At 33.0% G+C, this 13417-nt stretch overlaps 1 protein-coding gene across 1 annotated transcript in view; it reads left to right on the plus strand.

Moving 5' to 3' along the window:
- Positions 1 to 13417, plus strand: part of MAP4K5 (mitogen-activated protein kinase kinase kinase kinase 5) — a 137902-nt gene that overhangs the window by 64768 nt on the left and 59717 nt on the right. The window contains exons 7-13 of the mRNA XM_065872807.1: positions 2189 to 2236; positions 2654 to 2696; positions 3475 to 3547; positions 6967 to 7098; positions 9005 to 9067; positions 11317 to 11398; positions 12557 to 12673. Of these exons, the coding sequence (XP_065728879.1) occupies positions 2189 to 2236; positions 2654 to 2696; positions 3475 to 3547; positions 6967 to 7098; positions 9005 to 9067; positions 11317 to 11398; positions 12557 to 12673 (558 nt within the window). The remainder of the gene's footprint in view (positions 1 to 2188; positions 2237 to 2653; positions 2697 to 3474; positions 3548 to 6966; positions 7099 to 9004; positions 9068 to 11316; positions 11399 to 12556; positions 12674 to 13417) is intronic.

A 13417-nucleotide genomic window follows, 5' to 3' on the forward strand; every position in this document is an offset into this window, starting at 1 on the left:
AAGGTCAATCAAACAAAGCAAAGATGTCTGCTTTCACCGCTTCTTTTTAACATAGTACTAGGAGGTTTAGCCAGGACAAAAAGCAAAAGCAATGAAATAAAAGGCATCTAGACTAGAAAGTAAGAATTAAAACTGTCTTTATTCACAGACCACATAACCATCTTTGTAGAAAATGGAATAGAATCTGCAAAGTATCTACTAAAACTAGTGAGTGAGACTAGGAAGTTTGCAAGATTCAAGATCAATATACAAAATCAATTGGATTTCCATACACTAGCAACAATCAGAAATTAAAAAATACAATTTATAATAACAAAAATATGACATTCTTAGGGATATATATGACAAAGATGCATGAATACCTATATACTAAAAACTATAAAACTGCTTAGAGAAATTAAAGAAGACCTAAGTAAACTGAGAGCTTTGCTATCTGTAGTATTCCTATATTCATGGATCAGAAAGTTCAGTAAAGATATCAGTTCTCCCCAAATTGACGTATAGATTCAATGCAGTTCCAGTCAAAATCAAAGGAAGCTTTTTTTTTTTTTTCCCTCTAGAAATTGACAAGCTGATTCTAAAATTCCTACAGAAACCCAAAGGAACTGGAATAGTCAAACAATTGTGAAAAAGAACAAAAAAATTTGAGGGCCAACAGGAGCAATTTCAAGACTTATAAAACTACACTAACAAAGCATAGTAGTAAGCATTGGCATAAGGGTAGATAAGTAGTTCAGTGGAACAGAATAGAAAGACCAGAAGTAATTCCATGCATATATGGCTACTGATTTTTGACAAAGGAGAAAGGATACGTTTTTCAATAAATGGTTCTGGAATAATTGAACTTATTATTATAACTTCAGACACGTTAACTTTGACCCATATACAGACACATGAACTTTGAACCACATTTCATACCATGTGTAAAAATTAACTCAATACTAATCACTTAGATCTAAATATAAAACCTCAAACTAGAACTTCTAGAAGAAAACATAGAAAATTTTGCAATCTTGAGTTAATAAAAGCCTTTTCGGACGTAACATAAAAAGCATGATCCATAAAAGAAAAACTTGGCAAATTTGACTTTGTCAAAATTTAAAACTTCTGCTTTTCAAGACACACTGTTAAGAGAATAAAAAGACAAGCTACAGGCCAGAGGAAGATATTTGCAAAGTATAAATCTGATTAAGGACTTGTATCCAGAGTATATAAAGTACTCTCAAAACTCAATAATAGGAAAACAACCACCAAATAAACAAATGGACAAAAGATTTAAACAGATGCTTCATCAAAGAAGCTGTATGGATGGCAAATAAGGACATGGAAAAGATGCTCAATATCATTAGTTATTAGAAAAGTGTGAATTAAAACTATAGTGAGATACTACTACACACCAGTTAGAATGGCTAAAATTAAAAAGACTGACCTTTGGAAGGTTGGTGAGAATGTGGATTAACTGGAACTCTCGTACACTGCTAGGTTCAGTGTAAAACGGTATAGCTGCTTTGGAAAACAGTTTGGCAGTTTCCTAAAAGTTTAAACTTGTACCACCATCTGATCCAGCCATTATACTCCTAGGTATTTACCCAAGAGGGAAAAATCATACAAATATTTGACATAAATCTTCAAAGCAGGTTTATATATAATAGCCAAAAGCTGGAAACAGCCCAGCAACCCAAATGTCTATCAACAGGTGAACAAATAAACAAATTCTGTAATATCTGTACAGTGGAATGCTACTCAGTGATAAGAAAGAATGAAATATTGATAACACATTAACAGGGAATGTCAGATTAATTATTGTGAATGAAAGAAGCCAGATAAAAAAGAATATACTGTATGATTCCGTTTACATAAAACTCTAGAAAATTTTGGAAGTATTTATAGCAACAAAGTGTATCAGTGTTTATGTGTGGGAGGAACTTTTGGGAGTGATGAATATGTTAATTATCTTGATTGTGGTGACAGGTGTTATAGTAAAATATTTCTGATTTTTATCAGAAAATGAATTCAGAAGTCTTAAAATACAGTAAACATTGATTAATAAGAAGAAACACATCTAGGTTTTTTCCCCTCGAATAAAGGACATTCTAGTTTTTCTTATTCAGTAAGATCTTTAAGTAGAAATTTAGATGTGAAGTTTGTAGTTTTGCTAATGCATACTTTTTTTTTTTTAAAACTTCAGGGTCTTGCCTATTTGCATACTAAAGGCAAAATGCATAGAGATATCAAGGTAAGTTTATTTAACTCAATTTAAACTCAATATGTTTAAGACTCAAAGGCATAGAGAACAGACCTGTGGTTGCCTAGGGGGAGGGGGGTGGGGGAGGGGAGGACTGAGAGTTTGGGATTAGCAGGTGCAAACTATTGTATATAGGATGGATAAACAAAGTTCTACTGTATAGCACAGGGAACTATATTCAATATCCTAAGATAAGCCATAATGGAAAAGAATATTAAAAAAAAGAATGTCTCTACGTGTATAACTGAGTCACTCTGCTGTACAGCAGGGATTAACACAACACTGTAAATCAACTACACTTCAATAAAAGAATAATAATAAAAAATAAATTCAGTATGTTTAAATTGATAATTTTATTGAAAGGAATTTTATGATGCTAATTTAATGGTATTTGTATTTTTGTTTTAGGGTGCAAATATTTTATTGACAGATCATGGTGACGTAAAATTAGGTATGTTATTTCAAATTCCTAAAATTTTTTTTCAAAAAATTTTAGTATAATTTTAAATGAGAATAACATTATACAAATTTAATATTCACATGAAGAGCCACAATAATGTTCATCTTTTGACCCAGTAATTTTACTTTATTCAGTTTAAGGAAGTTAATCCTAAAGATAAAAAATCCATATTTGCTAAAGTATTAATCATAACATTATTTATAATAGGGAAAAAATGGAAACATAGGTCTAGCAGTAGAAAAACTTTTAAACTGTGATAAATCAACTTACGGAACATTATTCAGTCATCAAAATTAATAGTTAAGAAGAATAAGAGTAAAATCCCCTAATGTGTTAAATGACAAAAATGAACTATGTGAGTCTTTAGTTTTTTATAACCAGTTTAACAGCAATAAAAGAAGTTTATACATAGAAAAAAGAACTTTTAAAAATAGCACCAAAATTCTAACCTGGTTGTGTTAGAATAAAAGCAATCCAGGTGGATTTTTTTTTTTTCCAACTTAACTCAAGGTACTTGTAATGGAAATATTTTTATTGTCTGTGTTCTTAATAAAGTATGTTTTCATTCTAATAAAGTACCAATAAGTTATTTTCTTTGAATGATTATGTTTTGAACTAAGCAAGAAGAGATTTAGGTATTCAATATATATACATTTCTTTAGTATTACTATCTGAATTATTAATAATGGCATCCCTGAGTGTAAAATATAGAAATGGTGGTGGTTTTATTGAAAACCAAAATTTTCTGTTTTGTTTTTTTCCCCACCAGCTGACTTTGGTGTGGCTGCAAAAATAACAGCTACCATTGCCAAGAGAAAATCTTTCATTGGCACCCCTTATTGGTAAGATATTATTATAATTGAATTTTGTGCATTTTTATTTCTTCAAGGTTAGTGATCAGCATTGTTGCTTAGTAATAAAATTCATGCTTGACTGGAGTCTGGACACTTGCGTGCTCCTTGACACTATCATAGGTCTGATTGGGTTAGGGAATTTTGATACACATTTCCATTGTCCAGCTTTCCCTGTGTTAAAGTGCTAATAATTCCTACTGTCCCTCAGATGCTGTGTTGAGAGGACTCATAGGTAGGAGATTTTCAAAAGAAAATTGTATTACAATCTTCTGTCATTTTATTACCCTTTCTTTGGTATTGCTTGTATTTTAATCTAGGACTTCACTTTCTTGTTAAAACTCATGCATCCTACACTACCATTAGTCCTCACCAACCACCCTACTTCTAATGCATCCTACCAATTACTAACAAAATAATCTTTCTAAAACACTGCTTTCATTAATGAAGTTAGATAATTGAAATATAATAAAAAGCCTAGTAATAAATCTTAATGTGTAAAATACTGAGTATTGTAAAAAGTGACATTTAAAGTTTATGTGAAAGATTGGATTCTTTAATATACAGTGCTTGGATAATTTATTATTTGGAAAGAATTTTAGAGTAGCTCCATACTTCTTACCTAATGCCAAAATAAATTGTAGATGGAACCTCAAAGAGTTATTGATCAGGGATGATATTTATACTAGATTTGATGTGTTCAGTCTTTTTATCTCATTAGCAAATTTTTATATAAAGGTTTTTTGTGGTTTTTTTTGGGCTGCGTTGGGTCTTTTTTGCTGCGCGTGAGCTTTCTCTAGTTGTGGCGAGCGGGGGCTACTCTTCATTGCAGTGCGTGGGCTTCTCATTGCTGTGGCTTCTCTTGTTGCGGAGCACAGGCTCTAGGCACACGCGCTTCAGTAGTTGTAGCATGCACGCTCAGTAGTTGTGGCGCACACACTCAGTTGCTTTGCGGCATGTGGGATCTTCCCGGACCAGGGCTCGCACCCGTGTCCCCTGCATTGGCAGGCGGACTCTTAACCACTGCGCCATCAGGGAAGCCCTATATAAAGTTTTAAAACTCACATTGCTAATACTTTTTCTTTAAAAATAAAATTCACAAGTTATACAATAAAAATCCTCACTTCGATTTTCAAAAGTTGTGTATGGGAATGGTTAAATATAAAGATGAAACCAAAAGAACTGTCAGTGACTGACTGCTTCAAGAGGTGAGTAAGCCTTTCTTGGCATAAAAGTATAAAACATTGCTAGATTTGTTTGATAGATTTAACTACATGAAAGTTTAAGGCTTCTGTATGTCTACCAGCTTAAACAAAAGTAAAAGGCAAGTAACAAATCAAGAAAGAAAATACGACAAATTAGGTTTTAATATCGTTAATATGTAAGTTCTTAACAATTCAATAAAAAGAATGTTTCTGCTAATTAGAAGCAGTTATTAAAATATATGAGATTTCAAAAAAATATATGAGATCTCATAAAATATGAAAATTGTTTCCCCCAGTGATGACCAAAACTGTACATTAAATAAACAATGATATTCTTTTCTATCAAATTAAAAAATATTTGGAATCATGGGTAATACCTATGACTATCACTAAATATTTGACAGTGAAAGTGGAAGCTAGTAGAACAGTTTTGAAGGATAATTTGGCAGTAATGTTTTTCAAAAACCTTAAACAATGTTTATGTTCTTTAGTCTCAATTCTGCTTGTTGTAATTTATCAGAGAGCCATAAATTGATATATGAAAAGCTTTATCACATTTCTTTAATAATGAAAAATTGAAAGTATGCATATGTAACAGGAATTATAAGGAAATTATGTACAGTCATTCAAGTCAATGGGATAAGTTGCTGGTATTAAAAATCATGTTGTAAAAGATGAATGGTCAGTGGATAGGCTCATGACTGTTGACAACAGTCCTGGTCAATTTGGCGCTCAGTTAGCCGCCACTGATTCTAGTGGGCACAGGAGATGAAATCTGTATGTTTTCTCTGGATTCCAGCTCAACTTCCTTACTCTGTGAAACTTGCCTGTAATCATCTTGTTCCATGGTGATCATTTTCTTCTCTTTAATCCTATACCCATTATTATGTATGTAGTACTTGCATGTAGCATTTTTGGTATAGGTGTTTTATATCCTTAACCACGCTTAAGTTGAGAGACATTGTGTTATATAAGTTTGTGTAACCTAAGTGCACATAAAAACAACTTCTACCTTGTTGATATTCAACATAAAAAATAATTTAAAAATTATAAACATTCAAAAAATAAAAGAGTATTTCCCCTGAGCAATATCACCTATGCTTTTATAACTTCAGATGCCATCATTATACACCATTGACTCCCAAATAGGTAATTCGAATTCAGCTACTCAGTTGACCTTCAGTCTTATATATACTCAACAGTTGTTTGATAATAGCACTACTTCAGTATCCACAAGCATTTTATACTCAATCTCTTCAGTCAGCCCCTTTCATTCTATGCCTACTGCCACTGCCTTTGAAAAGTCCTTTATTTTTCCCTTGTGTTTTTCAGATAGTCTTCTAACTCATCTACCTGATTCTGGTTTCACCTCTTCTCACACTATCCTTCATGTTGCCATAATTTTATATCATAATTAAATCTTTCATTTTTTACAGTAAAGTCTAAACTTCCTTATATAATCATTCATTATCTAGCCTCTGTCTCTGAGTTTTATTTTCCAAATACGTTCTAGACCCTCTCAAACTGTGATGAATGACCTTGTTTTATTTTTTTTTCATTTTCTGTCCATCACAGACTAATACATTTATAAAATAAATTAATAAACTACTAAAAAAATGATCATTTATCTGGATGAGAATACCTGCTCTCAGTTTCTGCGCTTATCACAGACTGATAACAAGCTGTTTATGGCCCTATACCTGTCTGTAGATCGTATATTGAGTAGCACTGTCCTATCACCTTTCCAGGTGTTCTGTGCTCTCCTGTCCCCCTGCATTTGCACTTGTTTCCTCTGACTAAAATATCCAGGTTCCTCAAGCCCCCTTAGCTCCCTGCTAATTCATTCTATAAATCTCTCCTCCTTTGGGAGCTTTTCTCTGACCTTCACAGAGATTTAGGTGTTCTTTTTCTTTTCCCATGTTATAAAACAAGATTCACAAGACAGAAACTAAAGTAAGACAACACAGTTTTTCCTCAGAGCAACAGTATTCAGAGAAGATTCAAGATTTTTAAATAATAAGTTTTAAAAGAGTGTGTGTATCTGTGTATATATGTGGTCTTATATTCTTTTCTAGTAAAGTTTCTTCTTTCCTAGTAAATGCCTCTCAGCCTCTTTCCCTCCAAGAAGTCTAGTGAATATAAAAAAGAACAGATTTCATATCATTTTTTAAAAATAAAAATGTTATATTAATTGATTCCTTCTAGGATGGCCCCAGAAGTTGCAGCAGTAGAAAAGAATGGTGGCTACAACCAACTCTGTGATATCTGGGCAGTAGGAATAACAGCAATTGAACTTGGAGAACTTCAGCCACCTATGTTTGATCTTCATCCCATGAGGTGTCCTCAATATTTACAATTATGCAGTTACTAGTAAGGGCTTCAGGGAGAGTGAAATACTCATAACTTGGGTATTCCAAGCTCATTTTAAAGTATGTTGAAATAGTGAAAGTGTTCTGAGGGACTTAGGGATAATCTCATCTAAAACCTGATCTCTCTTGTATTGCTACTTCTAAGACAACATAGAGTGAATCATCTATACTGTCTGAAGTGTAAAAAAAATTTCCTTTAAAAATCATACTAGGATACAGCAGTTACCATTAAAAAAGTCTTTTTAAGTCTTTGTTTATTCATCTGTTAATTAAAAATGGGCTTTTTTGTCCTAAGTGGATCTATAAACAGATGATAGAATGCAAATGAGTTTTTTTTTCTATTCTCATTTGATTTTGTTTCTTTTTACTTTGTCTAGGGATAAGGAGCAGGTAGATGCTTAGTATAATCATTTATATTTTATAGTATATTATCTCAGAAAAAATATTTGAGAGACTGTGAAGGGGTTTTTAATATTTTGAAGGGAAAAATAAATTGGGCTAAAATTTAAACTTTTAATGTAAATAGTATAAAGTTAAAAAGAAAATCAACAAAATACAGTATTCTCCTAACATGTTAGACAGCAGATTACTATATATTATGTAGATAACTCATTCAAAGACTCTTAAGAGCAAAAGATAAATTGTTTATGAGCAAGTACCAGACACTAAAGAAACATGGAAAATTATTTAACCTTGCAAGTACCTAAAGATATATAAGTTAAACAATATCTGCTTTTAGCTGAAATGCTGTTAAGTACAGGCCTTTAGGGAAATATTTTAGATGTTATTTGTTATGGGCAATAAAAATGTTGCACTGATTCCACTATTGGGAAAGTTATACTTAGGAAATAATTCAAGAAAAGAAAAAGCTAAGAATTATTCACTTAGGGATTACAGGGAAAAATCTAAATGTCCATTCGTTGGTGAATTGTTAAGCAAATTATTTAGCAGTTAAGGGCAGCTAATATATATATATATATATATAAACCACAGCAACATGGAAAATTGATTATTAGTGAAAAAAGCAGAACAGAATATTACCTATTATAATTATAATAAATCAGTAATTGGTTGATATTTAGATAAAGACTGAAAAGAAAAGAAGAACATTTTAAATAATGTCTTAAGGTGGGAGGAATCGGACTTTTTTTCTTTTAAGGTTTTCCTTTATAAATGAATCATTTAATTTTTAAAAAGAGAAAATATCTTTGGTATTTTAAAAAAAAGACTAAGGAGTTTACTTGGAAATATGGGGTTTTGTAGGAAATACTGAAATAAAACTTCCTTCTTAAATCTTCCATCCGTCTAGCCCTATAGTCCATTAAAAAAATTGGTCAAAGGTAAGTTCATCGAGAAGGAAAGTCCTCTTGTAGGTTGATTTCTGTATCATTCATAACAAGAGAATGTGGAAAATTATTGTCCAAAAGGGGACAGACTAGGAAGTGGGTATAATTTGCCTATTCACCCAAAATAATTGTAGAGGCTAATCTTTGGTTAAACATACAACCTAATGTTAGAGTAGCATATCATCTCTGTGTGTTACAGAATGATACACAATTATATAGACTTGTGCTTAAGATACAACACTAGTTATATATGTAATGGTATGGTAATAAAAACCTTCTCAAACATTTGGTGCTTCACCGTGTGAATAAGAGCTTGTTGGAAACTTAAAGATCCTTTCTGTAACCAGGAGAAATTTTTCATAGGGTATCCAAAATATAAAATATTAATTTCCATATTCCATACCAGTTATCATGAGTACCTATATATGTAGTAATCTTGCATAAATTCATTATAGAATATGATTCTGATTATTAAATGTAATAATTAAAGTGTTTTGTATTGCTCTTTAACTGAAATTTTTATTCCAGGGCCCTCTTCTTAATGTCAAAAAGTAATTTTCAGCCTCCGAAACTAAAGGACAAAACAAAATGGTGAGTTATAGAATATATATAGATTTATAGCATTTTATGGCTGAAAGGGACAAAGGTTCAATTCCCTTATTTTATTTTATTTTATTTTATTTATTTATTTATTTATTTTTGCGGTACGCGGGCCTCCCACTGTTGTGGCCCCTCCTGCTGTGGAGCACAGGCTCCGGACGCGCAGGCTCAGCGGCCATGGCTCACGGGCCCAGCCCCTCCGCAGCATGTGGGATCCTCCCAGACCGGGGCACGAACCCGTGTCCCCTGCATTGGCAGGCGGACTGTCAACCACTGCACCACCAGGGGAGCCCTCCCTTATTTTAAAAGTGGTGAAACTGAAACCCAGAGGCATTAAACAGTTTCCCTGAAGTTACATATCTAATTTACTTGCAGAGCTATTGCAAGGATCTAGGTTTATTTTCTGGTCAGTGTTCTTTTATAATGTACTTCTCTCATAAAACTCTGAGCATTTTATTAGTTTTTGGCAGCTTGAATAGGAGGTGTGGTAAGGAAATGATTTGAAATGAATATATTAAGATTTTGGAGATTCATATTTTGCCCTGTATTCCTTTACTCCCATTAATTACATGTTGACTTCCATGAGAAGTTATAGGAGAAGGTTTCCCAGATACAGTGACATTTAAGATCAATCCCTACTGGCTTTTCTCTACTTCTTTCCCTAACATTCAAAAGGTTATTACTTATTTGCATCCTAATCTTTTGTTTCTCGTACAAAGTAAAGCAGTTTGCCTATTACAGTCCGTAAAAGACGTCTTCAATTAAATGGGAAAAACTGAAAATTGTTTTTCTGGTAATGTCTTTCCATACATTTAATAAAAGAAACCATGGAAATAGAAGTTTCCAAATTCTTAAATTCAGTAATTCTTCATCTAGATTACATGGATCTCTTGGGAGATCTTGGGAAATACATGAGCCCCCAGAATTCTTTATGTGTATTCATTTTTTCTGGGGAGACAGTCCATATCTTATTACCGATTCTAAGAGGCCTGTCCCCAGTACAAGTTCTAAACCACTTTTTTATGTTTATTAGCCTCTCTGTATGTACATAGTGTTATTTAGGAGCCAGGCCATTCTGGGGATAATGCCAGGAATGAAAGGCAAATCACACTGTAGAAGTAAAGGAGTTTATATCCTTCTGCTAGCTGTATTCCTTTGTATTGACGTGGGTTTCTTCCTATTCGTTATTAGCCTAAGTTCCTAAACAACTGGAACTGGAGGACTTTGTGGCAGGAATGACTGAATATTCATTCAGGAATGAATGACTGTTAGCTAAAACAGCTGCGTTCGTAGTCAGATTCCAGAACAGTCATTACCATTGGAGTACCTTTGCCAGTCTCAGGTGCCTTCTCACTCCGTGATATGTGTGCCACAAGCTACCACGTGTAATGTAGTGATTTGATTTCTCTGAAGAGAACTGCTATGTCGTTGCTGTCATTGGTAATGATTAAGGTTATTCTCTTTGGTTCTTGCCCAGTCCCTCCTCCAGTGGAATCTCGGCAGTAGCTCTCTTTGCCTTTAGTTCATAATCAAAATATGATTTCCTTAATTAATTAATTAATTTTTTGGCTGCTCAGCTTGCGGGATCTTTGTTTCCCGACCAGGGATCAAACCCGGGCCCACGGCAGTGAAAGCGCCAAGTCCTAACCACTGGACCGCCAGGGAATTCCCAGATTCCTTTAATTTATATCTTCTTCCTTTCCCCATTTCATCAACACAGGTAGCAGGAAAACTCATCTGTTTACAAAGATCGCTCCCTCTTCTTTGACCATGTTCCTGAGAAATTCAGTGACTTTTTAAGGATTTAAACAGTCTCTTACATTACTCACCCTACCTCATGCCACCCAACAATTTGGGTATAACAAAACATTTACATACTGTATAAATTAGGCAATGAAAAAAGGTCATTTTGACTCCTAAGTCGTACCTAGAACACAAGGTTATAAACCTTATAGATGACACATCTACCCATTTCTAGTTTTTAGTGTATGTTTTAGAGATTATATATTAGTGTTCTGTTAACTTATTGCATTTTACTTAAGAGATGAAGCTGGTATATTCTCTATAAGGAATATACTGTGCTTTGGGTTTAGTTTTTTGGCTTATATAGAGCTAAGAGGCCAAAGAAAAACAATCATGTGTTTCAGTCTTTCTAACTGCTTGTAAGTTAATTTTATTTAGTAACACCAAAGAACTAATATTAGTGAAATATTTTTGTACGTGTCTCTTTTTATTTGAAGGTCATCAACATTCCATAATTTTGTCAAAATAGCACTAACCAAAAACCCCAAAAAAAGACCAACCGCTGAAAGACTTCTGACTGTAAGTCATTGAATTTATAGGAGTATTTTCTGTAGTCATGCAGTAATTAGACATATCACTGGAACAATAGTATTTAGATTTTTAATATAAAAATGTTAGTGATCTCTTACAGCAGGGGTCAGCAAACATTCTGTAATGAGCCAAATAGTATATATTTTAGGGTTTGTGGGCTATATAGTCTCTGCTGCATCTCCTCAGTTTGCCGTGGTAGCACAAAAGCATCCATAGACAGTATACATGAAAGGTATGGCTTTAACACCCAATAAAACTTTATTTACAGAAGGAGGCAGTGCACCAGATTTTGCCCATGGACGGTAGTTTGCCAACCCCTGCCTTGGAGAAAACTCTTAAAAATGTTGCTTTCATCTAAAATTAATTGCTTTAACCACATAGCACGGGGAGATCAGCTCGGTGCTTTGTGTCCACATAGAGGGGTGGGATAGGGAGGGTGGGAGGGAGATGCAAGAGGGAGGAGATATGGGAATATATGTATATGTATAGCAGAATCACTTTGTTGTACAGCAGAATCTAACACACCATTGTAAAACAATTATACTCTAATAAAGATGTTTAAAAAATAAATACATAAAATTAATTGCTTTTCTTGGCTTCTTATGTAAATTTATAGAATGCCCTTATGTGTGCATGTCTTTATAAAATACTTTTATATTAGAAAAAGTTGATGATTATAACAATCTAAGAAAACTTTATTTAAATATTATAAAATTTAATTATGTATCTTACTACATTAACATAATTTTATTGAATTAAATATATGCAAATATAGATGCTTTTTTCTTGTGATATGGACTGTACCTCAGTATTCATTTGCATATTATTATAATGACATGCATAAAAATGTCATTGTTATAGCCAAGGTTGTAATTTGACAACCTAACATGGATTGGTTAACTTTAAATAGAGAAATTATTCATGTTATAAATTTACCTCACAATGGTTCTTTAGCTTTATAATATATAATTACGAATTCTCTGATTAATATTTTTACTAATACATTCTCTAATTTATTTGCATTAGTAGGCTTCCATATGCTTGTCTCTGATAGTTACTGAATGGAAAAGAACAAATAGCAATTTCTATGAGCCATAGATATAAAAGCATACTCATGAAGTTTTGTTTTGTTTTGATTTTACTTAGCATACATTTGTAGGACAGCCAGGTCTCTCTAGGGCCCTAGCCGTTGAACTGTTGGACAAAGTGAATAATCCAGACAACCATGCACATTACACCGAAGGAGATGATGATGACTTTGAGGTAAGGAATGCTTGCAGTCTAATATTTGAAAATAAATGTTTAATGTGGCCTTAGACTTTGTTTTTTAATTCACTCTTTTAAGTTAGTTGAAATAGATTTAGTAACAAAGATTAATTAGCAGTGTAAACTACACTTGTCCTGCTCATAATTACCAATTGATACTTTTCTTAATCCTAGTTTTGGGAAGGAACTAGGATTGCTGTTCTTCTTAGCATTATAACATTTTGTTTTCTTAGTTGGTTTGCTTAAAGTTATTAAGAGGTATCTACAATTAGAATCACATCTGTGCCTTTTTCCTCCCAAAATCCACAAGTGTTTCCTCCCTAGACCTCAGCTGCTGTAGTGAGAGTTTGATCTTTTCCAAGACAATACAGGTTTTAGGAGCATTGCTTTGCACTAGGAGAACAGAAATTTAGCCAGAGCACATGTACATATTATTTTTCACAAAAGAGACTCCTTAGAAATCCATGTGGTCATTTTCTTTTAGTTTCTCTGTTACACAGATCATTAACAGAATACAAATCATTTTTTAAATTAAGATGAGGTTCCCATAGAAAAAGCTATATTTTCTAATACTTATTCAAAACTATTATTTCTTATGTAATTACATATAGAGCTATTCATAACTATGCTTGTCTTCTCTGAAAATATGTAGAATTATTTTGAATATATTTAACAACACGACTTGTAAATCAGGAATGAGGGACTTCCTGCCCATTTTCGGGTACCTGTTTATGCCTCTAT

This window comes from Phocoena phocoena, chromosome 2, assembly GCF_963924675.1.
Source record: "Phocoena phocoena chromosome 2, mPhoPho1.1, whole genome shotgun sequence".
Classification (NCBI taxonomy): Eukaryota; Metazoa; Chordata; class Mammalia; order Artiodactyla; family Phocoenidae; genus Phocoena; species Phocoena phocoena.